Source organism: Eptesicus fuscus, chromosome 14, assembly GCF_027574615.1.
Source record: "Eptesicus fuscus isolate TK198812 chromosome 14, DD_ASM_mEF_20220401, whole genome shotgun sequence".
Lineage (NCBI taxonomy): Eukaryota > Metazoa > Chordata > Mammalia > Chiroptera > Vespertilionidae > Eptesicus > Eptesicus fuscus.
This window is the reverse complement of record NC_072486.1, coordinates 78,561,455-78,579,195: the sequence shown is the minus strand read 5'-3', so window position 1 is coordinate 78,579,195 and position 17,741 is coordinate 78,561,455. Positions and strand designations below refer to the sequence as shown.

Here is a 17,741-nt window from a genome sequence, read left to right as displayed (position 1 = left end):
AAGGGCCCCAGCTGTTTTCTGGGAAGTTGTGGTGCTGAAGGTCAGATCCTATCTTCTCTCCCCCTTCTGTCAGCTCTTCTCCCTCCCACTTGAAAGCAGGACCTCAAGTCCAGGCCAGCCTCTTCCAGCCCTGCTCTGTGGGGTGCCGACCCCCAGGGGACAGCAGGTGAGCAGGGCCCTTACAGCCCAGGTGGCCCCTCACTGCAAGATCTCTGACTCTCTGAGTCCCCCAGACCAATCTCTAAAACCCCATTCTGTTTCACAGGATGCCATTCTCTCCCCATTCCTGGTTCCCATAGAATTGGCTGAGAGGGAGGGGGGCTGTGCCTGGCATGTGCCAGTGCCTCAAGCCTTTATTCTGGGTGGGGTGGCTGAGGCTCAGGCGATTGGGTGGTAAAAGATTCTTCCAGAGTGGAGGCCAAAGTGGAGGGCTCAGGATGTGGCCTGGTCCTCCCTTCCTCGCTCCAGGGGATCCTGGTCCCCTCTCCCCAGCTCCAGGGGATCCTGGTCCCCTCTCCCCAGCTCCAGGGGATCCTGGTCCCCTTTCCCCAGCTCCAGGGGGAGCTGGCAGCAGGGAAGAGCCCATAGCCTGGAGACAAGGTGGTGTGGGTGTGGAATCTTCATGGGGCTGGCCTGGTTTGGAGGAAGAGCAGGGGGCTAGGCTGATCTAGGAGTTGGTGTGGGATGGGATACCCAGGGGGCTCAGAGGGAGCTGGAGCTGAGGCATATTCAAGGCTGCGACAGGATGCTGGCACCCGGGCCTGCAGGGAAGTTGTTGGAATCCGGGCTGGACTCCCTTGAGTGCATTATTGAAAAAGTTGGAAGCTCCTTGTGTGTCTGCAGAATTGTCAACTACCTGTACTTTATACTTTAAAGGAGGCCAGGTAGGCGAGAGTGGACCAGCTCTCAAAAGCACATAGATACAAATGGGAAGACTTTAGGAATCCTGTGGTTGCTGCTGTTGAATAATATTACGATAGAAACAGTGATACTTAAGTAGGATGTCTGCTAGAATCACCCATAGAGGATTTCTTTTGGGACTAGGCAAGTTGATCCTAATGTGCATATGGAGAAGTAATCTAGCAAAAATGGTTGTGGAAAAAAATAATATTGGGGGGGGGAGTTGTTGTGAAATAGCTCAACTAAATAAAACTCAATAGTCATAATTAAAATTTTGGCCATGGTGCATGACTCATCAGACACATCAATGGGTAGAATATCAAGATTAGAATAAACCTGAATTCCTATGACAATTTCATCTTTGTTCAGGGAGCAATTTATTTTATTTTTTAAAATAATTTTTATTTTTCAACTATAGTTGACATATAATATTATATTAGGTTTATAACATAGTGATTAGACATTTATATAATTTATGAAATGATCATTCCAATAGGTCTAGTATCCATCTGACACGATATGTAGTTATTATAATAGAATTATTATTTTAAAATTTCACCTTAAACATTTTTAATTGATTATAGAAACACCAATGCGAAAGAAACATCAATTGGCTGCCTCCTGCATGCCCCCAGGGATTGAACCTGCAACCTGGACATGTGCCCTAACCGGGAATCAAACTGTGACCTCCTGGTTCATGGGTAGACCCTTAACCACTGAGCCACGCCTACTGGGCTATTACAATATTATTGACTCTATTCACTATGATGTACTTTACATCCCTGTGACTGTTTTTATAGCTGGCAATTTGCATATCTTAATCCCTTCCAGTTTTTCACTCATTTCCCCTGCCCCTTTTCCATCTGGCAACCATCAAAATTTTCTCTGAATCTATGAGTTTGTTTCTGTTTTGTTTATTGATTTTGTTTTTTTAGATTCTATATATACATGATATAATATAGCATTTGTTTTTCTCTGATTTATTTTACTTAGCACAGTACCCTCTAGGTTGATCCATGTTGTTGTAGATGGCAAAATTTCATTATTTTTTTACTAGAGGCCTGGTGCATGAAATTCATACACGGGGTGGGGGGTAGGGGGCATTGGTTCCCTCTGCCTGGCCTGCACCCTCTAACAGCTCACCTGCCTGCCTGCCTGATTGCTCCTAACCACTCTGCCTGACTTCCTGATCGCCCCTAACCATGGGTGGCTGTGTGGGCCTGGGGTCGTCCCTCCCTCCCTAGCAGCCTTGGATGGGCAGGTGGCTGCCTAGACTGGGGTCTGTCTCTCCCTCAGTCCTTCGCAGCCTTGGGCAGGCAGCTGCCTGGGCTAGGGTCTGTCCCTCCCTCCCTCCCTCGCAGCCTTGGGCGGGCGAGTGGGTGTCTGCAGCCCCGGCTTGGTCCAGAAGGATGGAAGGAGGTCTGGAATGATATATGGCCTACCTAATTAGCATATTACCCTTTTATTATATAGGATTTCTGAGTAATATTCCATTGTGTATATGTACCATCTCTTCTTTATCCATTTGTCTATCCATAGACACTTAGATTGCTTTCATATCTTGGCTATTATAAACAATGCCACAATGAACATAGGAATGCATATGTCTTTTCAAATTAGTGTTTTGGGTTTCTTTGGGTAAATATCCAGAAGTGGAATTGTTAGATCTTTCTTTGTCTCTTGTGATAGCCTTTGTTATAAGACTTTGTAGGTATTACTACTCCAGCTTTTTAAAATTGCCATTTGCATGAAATATCTTTTTTCATTTGTTTACTTTTAGTTTGTGTGTGTGTCTTTCAATCTGAAGTGAGTATCTTGTAGGCAGCATATGTATGGGTCTTGTTTTATTATCCATTCAACCACTCTATGTCTTTTGATTAGAACATTTAATCTATTTATATTTAAAGTAATTACGTATAGGTATGTAGTTATTGCCATTTTATTATTCATATTTTAAAATCTTTTTGCTTCTTCTCCTTGAAGAAGTTCCTTTAAGATTTCTTGTAATACTGGTTTGGTGGTGATAAACTCCTGAAGCTTTTTCTTGCCTGGGAAGCCCTTTATCTCTCCTTAATTCTAAATGATAGCTTTACTGGAAGAGTAATCTTGGTTGCAATTCCTTTCTTTTCATCACTGAATATTTTGTGCCAATCCCTTCTGGCCTGCAAAGTTTCTGTTGAGAAATCGACAGTCTTATGGGAGCTCCCTTGAATGTAATTCACTGCTTTTCTCTTGCTGCTTTTAAGATTCTCTCTTTGTCTTCAACCTTTGGTGTGGGCCTCTTTGGGTTTCTCTCATTTGGGACTCTCTGCTTCTTGGACTTGTATGTCTATTTCCTTCACCAAGTTAGGGAAGTTTTATTTTTTAAATATTTTTATTGATTTCAGAAAGGAATGGAGAAGTAGAGAGAGATGGAAATATCAATGATGAAAGAGAATCATCGATTGGCTGCCTCCTGCATGCTCCCCTTTGGGGATCAAGCCTGCAACCCAGGCATGTGCCCAGATAGAATTGAACCCAGGGCCCTCCAGTCTACAGGCCAACACTCTATCCACTGAGCCAAACCAGCTAGGGCTAAGTTAGGGAAGATTTTTTTGTCATTATTTCTTCAAATATGTTCTCAATCCCTTGCTCTCTTGTTTCCCTATGATATGAATGTTATTATACTTGATGCTGTTCACAGGTCCCTTAAACCAGTGGTCAGCAAACTCATTAGTCAACAGAGCCAAATATCAACAGTACAATGATTGAAATTTCTTTTGAGAGACAAATTTTTTAAACTTAAACTTCTTCTAATGCCACTTCTTCAAAATAGACTCACCCAGGTTGTCGTATTTTGTGGAAGAGCCACACTCAAGGGGCCAAAGAGTCGCATGTGGTTCGCGAGCCATAGTTTGCTGACCACTGCCTTAAACTATCCTCATTTTAAAAAATTCTTTTTTCCTTTTGCTGTTCTGATTGGGTGTTTCCTGATACCTTGTCTTCCAAATCACTGATTTGATCCTCTGCTTCATATCATATACTGTTGATTCCCTGTAACATATTCTTCATTACAATTATTGTATCTTTCATTTCTTACTGATTCTTTTTTATGTTTTCTATCTCTTTTTTAATGTTTTGTAACCCTTTGTTAAAGTTCTCACTAAGTTCATTGAATATCATTGTAAACAGTGTTTTGAACTCTGTATCTGCTAACTTGCTTGTCTCCATTTTGTTTAGTTATTTTTCTAAAGTTTTGTCCTGTTCTTTCATTTGAAACATGTTTCTTTATGTCCTCATCTTGACTGCCTCCTTGTGTTTGTTTCTATGTATTAGGTAGAGCTGCTATGTCTCCCAGTGTTGGTAGAATGACCTTATGAAATAGGTGTTCAGTGGGGCCTAGTGGGGCAATCTACCTGGTCGCTTGATTCAGGTGCTCCAGGAGTATTACATTGTGTGGGCTGGGTGTGCCCTCCTATTGTAGTTGAGCCTTTATTGCTGTTGGCATGTCAATGGGAGGGATTGACCCTCACGCTGATTGACTGTGAGGACTGGCTGTGACTATAGCTGAGTTGCTGTTGTGCAGGGGCTGATATCATGGAGCAGGATTTACTTTAGTGAAGCTCTGGTGCCTGCAAAGTCCTCCCTCTTGGTGTGTCATTTGTGGAGGTTGTTTTGTGGTGCTCTAGTGTGGTCTGAGCTGGCCACCAGGCTTGTTGGTTCTGGGGCCTCTTGGGAGGGGCTCTGGTTCAGGCAAGGTCAGTGGCTGCCTGTGCCCTACCCAGGGCCACCTGTTATGAGCTACAAAGTGACCTACAGGTAGTTGCTGCTTTTGCTGAGATTGGAGGTGCCTGGGAGGGCTAAGCTATGAACCAAGACTGGCTGCCACTAGTGCCAAGCTTGGGTTTGCTTAGTAAGAGATACAGGGCATGCTTGGTCATTCAAGTTGGGTGGGGGTCTCAGGAAATCACCAAGATGTGGCAAATAGCATGAACCAGGTTGATGGAGACTCAGATATGGTACCCACTTGCTGGCTCTGTGGGTGGGGGTCTCAGTAAAGGAACAATGGCCTCTGCCAGCACTTCTGTATGAGAGAAAGCTGCCCCTTTAGCCCTTGCCCTGAAGCTAGATAATTCACTTCATCCCTGTATATCCCTCACTTTTTGAGCTGGTGCCCCAGCACTGGAGCTCAGAGTGAGTCAGAGTAAGTCTATGCACAAGCCCTTTAAGAAGAACTGCATGGGGCTTCAGCAGCCTCCATCTCCCTTAGTCTCAATCCCCGCTGGTTTTAACAGCCAGAAGTTATGGGAACTTCTCTTCCCAGCACTGGAACCCTGGGATTTGGGTCCTGATGTGGGGCTGAGACTCCTCACTCCTCAAGGGGAACATCCACGGCTGAGATATCCCTCTTGCCAGAGGTCTTATCCAGCATCTAGAAGCATTCAGGAATCTGGAGAAGGTGCTGAGGTAAATTAATCAAGAGTCCAGAGATGAAACATCAACTTGGAAGGCATTTTGGGGAGCCAGAGAAGACTTAGCTAAAGAAACCAAGTCCTCCTGTCTCTCTGGACCCCTTGCTTTTTATTAACACAAATTATCCTAAAGCAAGGTAGATATACATATCAAAGGTAAGTTTGGTATACAGTAGGCATTGTTAGATTGGGGGAACTGCCTTTGACTGTTCAGGTGTTTGGCCAGCAGGAGGCAATAACATGTAGATTGAAATGCCCTCAGCTTTCTGGCAGCAAGCAATCATCTATGCAAATCTTTAGGTGTGAGGAAATGCCCTTAGCCATTTCCAACAGGCAGTAACATGTAGATTCAGCTCTGCTGAATACCCAAGATCCATCAACCTTTTGATGAAACTTCTTGCATTTATGACATGCTGGAATTAGCTTCTGGCACCCTCTGGATTTTATTTATTTTATTTATTTATTTATTTTTTTTCTGGACCAACAGTTCTTTTGAGACCCAATTTCAATGTCCACTGGTTCCTTATGTGTACATGTCAGCACTGACCCCTCAGCTCTGGATGGTGGACAAATGGTGGTAACGGAGGTCCGACTCCCTCTGGTTTGGTCACGGCTGGACCCAGGGGCACGGCTTCACCCGGACTCAGGGGCACGTGGCCTTACCCAGACCCAGGGGGCGCGTGGCTTCACCTGGGCCCGGGACCCAGCCTCACCCGGATTCAGGGGCACACGGCCTCACCCGGACCCAGGATCCAGCTTCACCCGTACCCAGGGGCGCAAGGCCTCACCGGACCCAGGGGCACATGGCCTCACCCAGGCCCAGGGACCCAGCCTCATCCGGGTCTAGGGGCGCGTGGCCTCACCCGGACCCAGGGGCGCGTGGCCTCACCTGGGTCCAGGGGCGCAAGGCCTCACCCGGACCCAGGGGCGCGTGGCCTCTCCCGGGCCCAGGGACCCAGCCTCACCCGGATCCAGGGACACATGGCCTCACCTGGACCCAGGGGCGTGTGGCCTCTCCCAGACCCAGGGGCGCGTGGCCTCTCCCAGACCCAGGGGCGCGTGGCCTCACCCGGACCTAGGTGCGCGAGGCCTCACCCGGATCCAGGGACACATGGCCTCACCCAGACCCGGGGGCGCGTGGCCTCTCCCAGACCCAGGGGCGCGTGGCCTCACCCGGACCTATGTGCGTGAGGCCTCACCCGGACCCAGGACCCAGCCTCACCTGGATCCAGGGACACATGGCCTCACCTGGACCGGGGGGCGCATGGCCTCTCCCAGTCCCAGGGGCGCGTGGCCTCACCCGGACCTAGGTGCGTGAGGCCTCACCCAGATCCAGGGACACATGGCCTCACCCGGACCCAGGGGCGCGTGGCCTCTCCCAGACCCAGGGGCGCGTGGCCTCACCCGGACCTAGGTGCGCGAGGCCTCACCCGGACCCGGGACCCAGCCTCACCTGGATCCAGGGACACATGGCCTCACCCGGACCTAGGTGCGCGAGGCCTCACCCGGATCCAGGGACACATGGCCTCACCCGGACCCAGGGGCGCGTGGCCTCTCCCAGACCCAGGGGTGCGTGGCCTCACCGGGACCCGGGACCCAGCCTTACCCGGATCCAGGGACACATGGCCTCACCTGGACCCGGGTGCACGTGGCCTCTCCCAGATCCAGGGGCGCGTGGCCTCACCCGGACCTAGGTGCGCGAGGCCTCACCCGGATCCAGGGACACATGGCCTCACCCGGACCCAGGGGCGCGTGGCCTCTCCCAGACCCAGGGGCGCGTGGCCTCACCCGGACCCGGGACCCAGCCTCACCCGGATCCAGGGACACATGGCCTGACCTGGACCCGGGGGCGCGTGGCCTCTCCCAGACCCAGGGGCGCGTGGCCTCACCCGGACCTAGGTGCGTGAGGCCTCACCCGGATCCAGGGACACATGGCCTCACCCGGATCCGGGGGTGCGTGGCCTCTCCCAGACCCAGGGGCGCGTGGCCTCACCTGGACCTAGGTGCGCGAGGCCTCACCCGGACCCGGGACCCAGCCTCACCCGGATCCAGGGACACATGGCCTCACCTGGACCCAGGGGCACCCTCTGGATTTTAAACTGCCACATGTGGGTGTGGGACCAGCCCATCTGTGTCTCTGCTCCTCCTACTAGTCTCGATGTGGCTTCTTCTGTACATCCTTATATAGGACTTCCATTCAGCTAGATTTCAGGTGGTTCTGAATGATGGTTGTTCTGTAGTTTAGTTGTAACTTTGGTGTGGATGTGGGAGGAGTCGGGTGCAGCCTTTACATATGCCACTGTCTTGAACAGAAGTCTCCCAAATAGCAGAAAGGATTTCTTGATGCTAATGAGAAGCTACATGAATTGGTGGGCAATTGATCTAGACTGGACATAGAGAAAATGGAAATGAATATGATTCACTAATCCATTTCAGAGAAACTTGAGTCCAGGTTCACACAGGGACAGGCACAAACAGCAGGTTAGAGGCAACAGGGTGCTCATCACTTTGTCAACAAAAGGACTGGCAACAAATCCAGTGAAAATGGGTGTCCTCAACCAGGGGTGTGGTGAAAGGAGAAACTTTATTTTGAAGAACAGCTTGCAAAACAGGGAAGTGCAGCATCTGGTGGAAACCGAAAGTGAACTCTCAGGGGAGCATTTAAATCGATGGAAGAAAGATGATATATTCCACAGACAGAACATACCCGTCAGATGTTAACCATCTGAAAAAAGAAACCCAACTCATATCTTCCAACTGACAAGAAATAGTTCTGATGGATCAACATCACTGAAAGCCTAAAACCACTTAGAAAACACACACAAACGAATTCCTTTATCATCTTGAAACGGGACATTCTTTTTAAGTATGATGCAACACCCTTCCCCCCCCCCCCCAAAAAAAAAAAAGATGGAAAACTTTGATTGCACAAAAATATAAGCGAGGTCCAAAAATGAATCACAGATTGTAAAGAAATATTTGTAACTCATGTCACAGATGGTAATTTTTTTGAACACACAATAAAACTATACAGACCAAAACAAAAAAAAGTAAACTGAGGAGGAAACAGGGTATGAATGGAGCACTCACAACAGAAGAATGAAAATGGCTCTTAAACATATGAAGAGATGACCAACATCACTCATCACAAGATAACCACAGATTAGTCACAGAAAGCAGCTCAGAGGTTGCCTAGGGCCAGGGGTGGGGGTTGATTGGAGAGGGGACCATTAGGGAACTTTTGCAAAATAGAAATGCTCTATATCTTTATTGTACTTGTGGTTTCACAAATGTACAAATTTGTCAAAAGTAGTTGATATATACATTTAGAAAGGAGCGTTTTATTGGATAAAACTGATTAAAATCTACAATGCAATGTAATTTTCCTGATATATAGTGCAAAAAGATTCAACAGTTTGCTGACACCTTGTGCTGGCCATGGGCAGGGGCAGTGAGCACTGTTGACTTTGCTTCTGCATGGGGATTGCATGCACATTCCCATTGACTTGCCAATTCCATGATGTTTGTGAGAAAAAATAAATGACTATCTATAGGGGAGTGCTTAAAAAATTATGATGCATTCAGACAATGGGATGCTATGCAGCTATACAAACGAGTGAAGAAGCATGTAGACTGATGCAGGATTATTTTGAATTGGTTCTGGGAACAAATCATTGTGCAATATAGTGTGTGTAGTATCCTGTCCTTTGTGGGGAAAGAACATTTTTACATGCTTTTATATGCAAAAAATGTCACTGTAGAAAATGCCATCTGAAAGGCAACTAGGTGGCTGTGAGAGAAAGAAGGGAGAGAGGGTCTTAAAGGTATACCCTTTCATGTCTTTTGAAATTTTGAACCATATGAAACTATTATGTTTAAACACACAGTTGACTCTCAAACAATGTGGGGTGGGGGTAGGAGCGCTGATCTCTGGTGCAATTGAAAATCCACATATAATTTTTGACTCCACAAAACTTAACTAAGAGCATACTATTGACTAGAAACCTTACCAATAACAGAAGTAGTCAATGAACACATATTTTGTACACTACATATATTGTATATGCTCTATATTTACAATAAAATAAGCTAAAGAAAAGGAAATGTTATTAAGAGAATCATAAGGGAGAGAAAATACATTTACAGGGTTAATTGAAAAATACATTCTGAGTATGGGTGGACCCAGGCAGTTCAAACCCTGGTTGGTCAAAGCTCAGGTGCACATACTAACTCACTGAAATAAATAATACAGATTCCTTTCTTTGTCCAACCCAAGACCCAGACAAACTGTGTTAGGCCATTCTGGGGAGAGGCCCAGGAAAATATGTGCAGAGCTCCCGAGACGATTTGCGTTTGCAGCCCAGATCAAGGTCACTGTGACATTGATGCTGGCACTGGGAAGGCCCTTGGGATCTTGATAAAGAGGCTGTTTCCTCTACTTTTCTTCAAGCAGTGTATTCCTTGTTATCTCACCCAGTTCTCAGACCTCATTTCTGTACATCTTCTCCCCAACAGGCAGGATGGCCCAAAGCATGGTGACTGTGAATGGGGTCGACGTGGCCTCTGTGCTGTCCCAGCCCACCCACATCAACATCCACATCCACCAGGAATCATTTTTGACACAACTGCTAAAAGCTGGGGGCTCCCTGAAGGAGTTCTTCATTGGCCCTCGGGACACTGGCCCTCCCACGCTCAGGATAAACTATGGGCCACTGGCAGGAGGGGTAAGAGTGGGCTGGAGAGGCAGGCAAGCCAGGTGACAAGGACAGTAATTTTCCTTCTTCAATAGGATGCAAAAAAGGAAATGGGTCGAGTTCCCACGAAGACTCTATTTGTATCCCATCTTGTTTGGGTAAAGAAGGTTTGGAAGTTTCTCCATGGAGATTTAGATGGAAAGGAATGAAGGAACTCTTCTTTGGTGCAGCGGGGCAGTCCAAGCCAGAGGTCCGGGTGGGGACTGGGGGAAGATCCCTGAAGTTGTTCATTTTAATTGAACCTCTATGGGCTGAGGCCTGCAGAGAAGGCCACGTGATAGGCACTTTGGGAGAGAATCCTGGGGCTATACAACTTGCAAATGCTCAGCACCCACCAAAGGATCAGGCAACTACAGAAATGCCTAGAATTAAATGTAGATCAGGTGATGTCCTTGGGAGGCAGGGAGATGTCCTGCAGGAGTTGGCACCTGACAGACCTTGCATGGAGAAGAAGTGGGTTTAGACAGATAGAGGTAGAAAAGGAACTGTAGGTGAAGAGAATGGCCAGAGCAAAGAAGCCAGAGTGCACAGGGCAAGTTCTGGCAGAGTAAAGAGAATGGTTCAACTGAGAATGTAGACCACAGGGCTGAGAGCCCGAGTGACAGGTGAGGGGCCCATCCTGAATCAGCTTCAATAGCAGAAGGGCTGTGGGTGGATTCTGAGTAGGAACCTGGGCTTTAGGCTGCCTCACAGCCAGGAGCTGTCCAGGCAAGAAGTGTGGAGGGTCTGCATCTGTGTAGTCATGGCAGCAATGACGAGGAAAGAGAAGAGTCCAAATCCTTTGTGGATGGGAACTCCACGACTTGGGAGTGAATAGTCTTGGATTACATGGGAGGGGAGGAGTTTAAGAACATGCTGAGACTTGGAATGTTGGTGACCAGGAGGTTGGAGCCCTGGAAGGCGGGAGAGGCAGGCATTGGGAGTGGAGTGGGGTGTGGGATTCAGATGTGACAATTCTGAGATGCTGGCAGGGCATGTAGGGGTGATTTACAAGATGCTGTGATAATTGGGTTCTCCAGGAAGCAGACATGAGTCGGAGTTAGGTGTGCATAGGTTTATTGGGGTCCAACCACCTATGAAACAAAAAGAGAGGGAGCAGATTGGGCAGGGGGAGGCATCAGACCATGGTGTAGGCCTGACAGGTCTCTGCCAGCCCAGTGGGCAGCTGGGGAGCACAGACTGCCCACTACTTAGTTCCCTGCTAGGTGGAAATGGCTCTGCACTACTGCCTTGCTTAACCATGGTCTGCGATTGTGCCTTTGGTGGCAAAGGATGAGGGGACCTGAAGGAGCTGACCCCTGTAATCTGTGAGTCAACCACACTCCTTTCTTACAGGGGGTCTTTGCAGCCCTAGACAGGATTATGGAATTCCCAAGGGAAAACCATCAGGTGGTATGACAAAGTGTGGTGTTTAGGAAAAAGAAATGAAGGACAAAAGCCTAGCATATCAGAAGGATTGGGGAGAACCAGGACATGCTGCCTCATGGATGTTAAGGGAACAGAACCTTCCAGAATCACAGCTACAGAGAGGTCAGGACAGAGGAAAAGGAGAGGAAAGGCACCTGGTAGGAGCTGGGTGGCTGCTCCTGGGTACTTGGGCTCATTGGAAGGTGTCTGACTTTTTCCCTGTCTTGCAGGTGACCCAGATATTGCTGGGGGCTGTGAGCTGTGCCTTTGGAGTGTTTCTGTACATTGGGCCCTGGACAGAGCTGCGTGGCTCAGGCTGCGCCTTCTGGACAGGGTCTGTGGTGAGTAAGGAAGCGATTGTGAGCTCAGTGGGGGGGCAACTGGTTATGGGCCAGGAGAGAAATTCCTTTGGTACTGAGTCAGATTTCAGGGAAGAGACCAACAACCCTGAGTCCAAATGCCCTTTGCCAAGAGGAAGCTTCTTAGGGGATGAACAAAACCCTCCCACTCTCCATATTTCTCGTTAAGGCAATGTTGGGAAGGGTGGGACAGTTGTATGGAGTCCGGTCCATCTGCTAGGTGTGTTTGCCTGTGCTTTGGATCATGTTTCAAACTGCCTGTTGTGGAGACTGTTGGGGGAAGGGTGGTGTCAGAGATCGTTTCAGGAGAGTAACTAGGAGGCCTTTTCTGGTGTCTTCTCTTAGGCTATTATAGCAGGAGTTGGGACCATTGTCCATGAGAAGCAGCGGAGCATACTTTCAGTGAGTCGGGCTCCCATTACCCCACCTTATCCCCTGCCCCCTTCTGGTTTTCTGCTCTTCTCCCCTTTGGGTCACATTATCCTGAGATTTTTCCTGGAGGGCTAGGGAAGGTTTCCTGGGCCAGAAAGCTGGGGAAGAAGAGACAGGTTTGAGGCCAGGACCCCACAGCTCTGCCATCAACAGAGAAAGTCTGCATCCTGAACCTCTCTTTTCTAGGGCTGGGTGTCAGGCCTGCTCACTCTGGCTGGCATTGGCACGGCCGTGGCTGCCATTGTCCTCTGTGTGAAGAGCATAACTTGGGAAAGTGACGACCTCTTCAGCTCCCTGTGTGATCGCCCAGCCCCTGCCAACACAACCACTGATTACAAATGGAGGCGGAGAAGCTACCGAAACTCAGATTGGCTGGAGGATCAGTGTAAGACCTCTATGCAGTTACTGAAGGTGAGAACGGGGATTCCCATCTTCTAGGGACCCATCATAGCCATTTGTTCCTAAGGAACTTGGCACTGGAGGGCAGAGATGTAGGTTCTTTGAGCTTGGACCTCATCCTAGGTCTTTGGTTCAGGTTTTAGCTTAAGCCGAAGTCATTGCTCAGACCCTCCTGGCATGAATATTTCCTGAATCAAAGCTGATGAGAGGCAAAGTGGAGACCTCTAGAAGTGGGAGTCATAGGCTACTCCTCTGTCTTTTCTGATGGGTGGGTATTCCCGTTATCTGCTGCTACATAGCACACCTCTCTCAAATGCAGAGGCTGAAATCTACAGGTTATTACAACTTCTCACAGTCTGTGGGTTGAGTGGGCTCAGATGGGCAGTCCTCACTTGGGTTTTCTCATGAAGTCACAGTCAGGTGTCAGTTGGGGGATGAAGTCATCCGATGGCTGGACGGGGTTGGACATCCACGTTGGTGCACTCCCATGGCTCTCAGCTGGATGCTCAGCTGGGACTGTCAGGCAGAGAGCCGCAATGGCTTGGGCTTCTCATAGTATGGTATCTAGGTTCCAACTCAGAGCATCTCACAGTGAGCACTCCAAGAGGTAGGAATGGAAGCTGCCAGGCCAGTTAAGGGTTGTCCTATAATTGGCATAGTGTCATTTCCATGGTATTTTATTTTATTGGTCAGAGCAATCACAGGTCCTTCCACATTGTAGGGGGTAGAGAAATGGACTGTACCTCTTCATAGTGGGTGGTAAGGTCACATGGCAGACAAGCAAATGGGGTGGAATCTGCTTTGGTGGAAAGAAGTAGTTAGTTGAGCAGTCTGATTCCTCTGGGGGAAAGAGATAACTAGGTGGTACTCAGAGCAGAATCAGAGAAGTGGACTCTTGATTCTAATCTTTTTTCTTCCCTTATCTCCAGAACTTGTTCCTAGGAATTCGTATTCTGCTCCTGGCTGTCTGTGCCCTACAGGCCATTGTATCCTTGGCTTCCCTGGGCCTGGGCCTTCGAAGCTTGTGTGGCCAGAGCTCCCAGCCCATGGTAAGCTGTTAGGGAGGCACTGGGACAGAGTGGTCCCCATCGGTGAGGCCCTGGAAACAGAGAGGAACATGGGGCCGGGAACACTTCTTCTCAGAGGTCATGCTCCACCTTCCTCAACCTCTTCACAGGGCTGGGCTTTGCCTTTGGCTATCTGGGGAATGTGACCCATCACTGGGCCCTACACCTCTCCATACCCTCATTCACTCTCATTCTCCCACTTTCCCTTCCCTGGTGTCCTAGATCTTTGTCGAGCACCCCTTCCCTTTCCTTTCCTCTTCTCCTGATTTCAAGTTATGTGAAGCTGCCTCTGCCCTATCCTTTCCTCCCCAAGAGTTGACTCCCCTCTGTCTGTTTTAGGGTGAGGAAGAATCTGAGAAGAAGCTACAGGGGGAGAATTCAGTGCTGACCTCCCACTCCAAGGAGGAGACCACACCTGCCATGGTCCAGTGAGTGAACAGAGACCCCGCCTGGACCCCCACTGTCCCTCCAGAGTAGCTCAGGGCCTGTGGAGACCGCAGTGCACTCTCCCAGGGCCCCTCACTGCTCTGTCCCTCATACTTGTCTCTCCTTTGGCCACTGTCTAGCCCCTCTTCCTTTCCTTACCATCCTCACCCCATCCTCATCCTGCCCTTAATTCAGTGAAGGCTGATTAAACAGAAACAATAATAACAAATACTTTAAAACAACAAGAATCTGGTCTCTCTTTGTTTAAGGAAGGTGTGCCATGAAAGGCCTTTCTCTGTGTTGATATGTGTGAAATTACATGAGAGCTAATCTGTGACACGGAATCGAGGTCCCAATAAGATGAAATTGAATTACATTCTGCTTTATATCCTAAGTGGAAAAACTGCTTTTTATGACATTCAATGTAAAGTGAAAATTACTCCCATATACTTAGAATTTTTTTGCCTACTGAGATTGTCTTTAGGATCTGCAACCTTGACCTGTGGGATTTACAGAATTTTGTGAAGCATGGAACAAGATTTCCCCCTCATTTAGCTTCTTTCCTCTCCCCATCTCTCTTCCTCCCTCCCTCCCTCCTTCCCGCCCTCCCTCCCTCCCTTCCTTGCAGCTGTATTAGTGTTGGTTCTCTCTCTCTCTACACACACACACACACACACACACACACACACACACACACACGCCTATTATCATTCCTCACGTTCATTGTAAATGATATGATCAATTTGTTTTTCACCTTTTTCATTATCTTTACACATAGATGCTGTTAATGTAAGAAACATTCAAACCTGTAAAGAATTTTTGTGAGTTTATTTGAGCCAAATCATCAAGAATTGCCGGGAAGCAGAATCTCAACAGATTGAGATAATGATCTGGAGAATGGCAGTTTTGCACCTTATACATTATAATCAAAATAGGAGGCGTAAGTGGGTTACATGAAATCATTGGTGATAGATTAGGGAGGTGGGAGAAAGCAAAGCAGGGTAACCTCTGGGACTGGATAAAAAGTAAAATGATAAACACATACTTCTTTTACTTAGGTGGGTGCAGGATAGTTAACAGTCAACAACTAACTCCATAACAATGAGGAGATGTGTGGTCTCCACAGAGTGGTACCTCTGCTTGGAGGGGTCCAGAAAAAGGAAAATTACTTTGACATTCCAATGAGATGTTATCATAGATGCAAAAAGAGAATAGACAGGTTCAGTTAAGGTAAAGATTAACCTTTGTCAAGGAAGATACCAGCCTAGAACATGACTACCCACCATAAACTGCTTTTTAGTTAAGAAAGTTTTAATTTCAGACCATCCTTTGCAGTTGTTGTAGGTCTCTGAGTTGCACAGGCCTTCCCTAAGCTTGTTAGGTTTGCACGTGACTGTTTTTTGTCCAAAATACATATGTAAATATGGAGATGTAAGGATTTCTGAAGGGTAAGAAAGCAGGTTATGGTCTGTAGAATTAAGGTGTGACAGATTCTGTTCCTGAGTCCAACATAGCAAGCAGCCTTGCATCTCCATTGTGACTTTGAAATCTAGTGAGGCAGGTTTTATTACTTAGCAGACCCACAGGGGAGGAACTGGTCTCAAAGCCACCTGGCCCAGAGCCCCACCTTTACCTGAGCATAATACAGCCTCAGAGGCTGTGCTGACGGACTGGGCATGGCCTTGGGTGGGGTGGCGGGGTGGGGGTGGGGGTAGGTAAGTGGGGGTGGAGTAGGTGAATGGGGGGGGGGCAGATATGAGAGTGGAAGGCCCTGAGTGTGTCCTCAGGGCTCCCAGTGCATAGCCCTTAGAGAGTTGTACACGAGCTTGTGTAACGAAAAGTCGAAGACATGAGGCAGAAATACTTCAGAGTACTGGGGCAGTAAACAGGGGTATTGGATAGCAGTCGGCAAATTACAGCCTGAGGATTAACTCTGTTTACCACCTATTTTTGCAAATAAAGTTTTATTGAATATAGCCACAGGCACTTGTTTATGCATTGTCTACACTACAAGGGCAGAGCTGAGTAGTCTTAAGAGAGACCGAGTGGCCCTGGCCGATGCTGTTCAGTGTTAGAGCGTCGGCCTATGCATAGAAAGGTCTCGGGTTCCATTCCAGGTCAAGGGCATGTATCTACCTTAGTTTCAGGCTCAATCAATCACCAGCCTGTCAGGGCATGTGCCAGAGACAACCAGTAATGTGTCTCTCTCTCTCTCCCTCCCACTCTGAAAATCAATGGAAAAAATATCCTCCGGAGCGATTGACCAAAAAAAAAAAAAAAAAAACACCAAAAAAAACCACACAACACAAAACAACAACAGAAATAAAAAGACAAGCAGGGCAGTAGCAAAGATACTGGAAAGTGGAGGCATCTTTATTTTCTTCTTTAGAAATCAGGAATTAATGCTATTAATTTCTGTGCTCCAGAGTTTCCAAGCCAGTCCTTTTATGGCCAGATCAGTTGGAAATTGTTTTAATTTTTCATCCTAGTAAGCAAATGTCAACTTGTCCCCACCCCCTTTTTTTGGGTTGTTTTTGCATGAAATGATCTCTTACTGTTGGAGTCTGGCAATTTCTTTTTTTTCCTCTAAAGTTTCTAAGTCTCCGAGGAAAGATGTTCCTCCTCTTGCTCACCCTGTGAATTTCCTTCCAAGTTTCTGAATCTTTGTTTTTCTTATTTGTAAGACATCAGATGTCACGCCCCCTCCCCTGGCTTTTGTTTACTTAGAAAAACCAACCGCTAGTTGTCTATTTGCACAACTCAGTCTTGGTGGCAAAGCTGTACATATACAGAAGAAAATGACTCACGACCCTGACATGGGGTGAGGCAATAACCCCAAACCTATGTATATATAATATGTTTCCTGAAGAATTTAGAAATATAAACAGGAAATAGTTTTAGTTTTCTTTTCTCACCACTGCTTTGACCTGGTGTGGGGACACTGTTCAGAGTGTACCAGCTGGTCAAGGCTGCCCTGAACCTGGGAACGCTTATCAGCCTCTGAGCCTGGGAATCGTAATCAGGTCACGACACCATGAGTGTGTGCAAGGACACACGGTGCACTGTGCCCTTCTGCAACCCAAATGATTGATGGCACTGTTGGCAACTAGCCTTCTTTGTCTCTGGAGTAACATACAGGTCACTGACCAAGAGGACTGTGTGTGAAGAAGTCGGCTAGACCAGTGGTCGGCAAACTGTGGCTCGCGAGCCACATGTGGCTCTTTGGCCCCTTGAGTTTTTAGCAAAGGCCAGCTTAGGAGTACCCTAATTAAGTTAATAACAATGTACCTACCTATATAGTTTAAGTTTAAAAAATTTGGCTCTCAAAAGAAATTTCAAGCATTGTACTGTTGATATTTGTCTCTGTTGACTAATGAGTTTGCCGACCACTGCGCTAGACAGAGCAGAGAGAGCTGGGCAGTGCAGAGCTAGAGAGAGCTCAGAGAAGACAGGCACAGAGAATGCAGCTACTATGTGTGCAGGAGAGACTAGTGATCTAAGACAGAGCTGAGAGCTGATATGGCTACGATGTAAGGCGGTGAGTGG

At 47.6% G+C, this 17,741-nt stretch overlaps 1 protein-coding gene across 2 annotated transcripts; it reads left to right on the top strand.

The window, feature by feature from the left end:
* Positions 1–52: 52 nt before the first annotated feature.
* Positions 53–14,462, top strand: TMEM176B (transmembrane protein 176B). Of its 2 annotated transcripts, XM_008158778.3 has the most exons (7): positions 54–166; positions 9,867–10,075; positions 11,743–11,853; positions 12,217–12,273; positions 12,490–12,714; positions 13,632–13,751; positions 14,109–14,462. In XM_008158778.3, exons 2-7 carry the CDS (start codon positions 9,872–9,874, stop codon positions 14,199–14,201), a joined length of 810 nt encoding a protein of 269 aa, XP_008157000.1. In that variant the 5' UTR covers positions 54–166; positions 9,867–9,871; the 3' UTR covers positions 14,202–14,462. The 2 variants fall into 2 exon arrangements, with proteins under 2 accessions (XP_054582085.1, XP_008157000.1); XM_054726110.1 differs by lacking the exon at positions 12,217–12,273 and having other exon boundaries at positions 53–166.
* Positions 14,463–17,741: the final 3,279 nt, after the last annotated feature.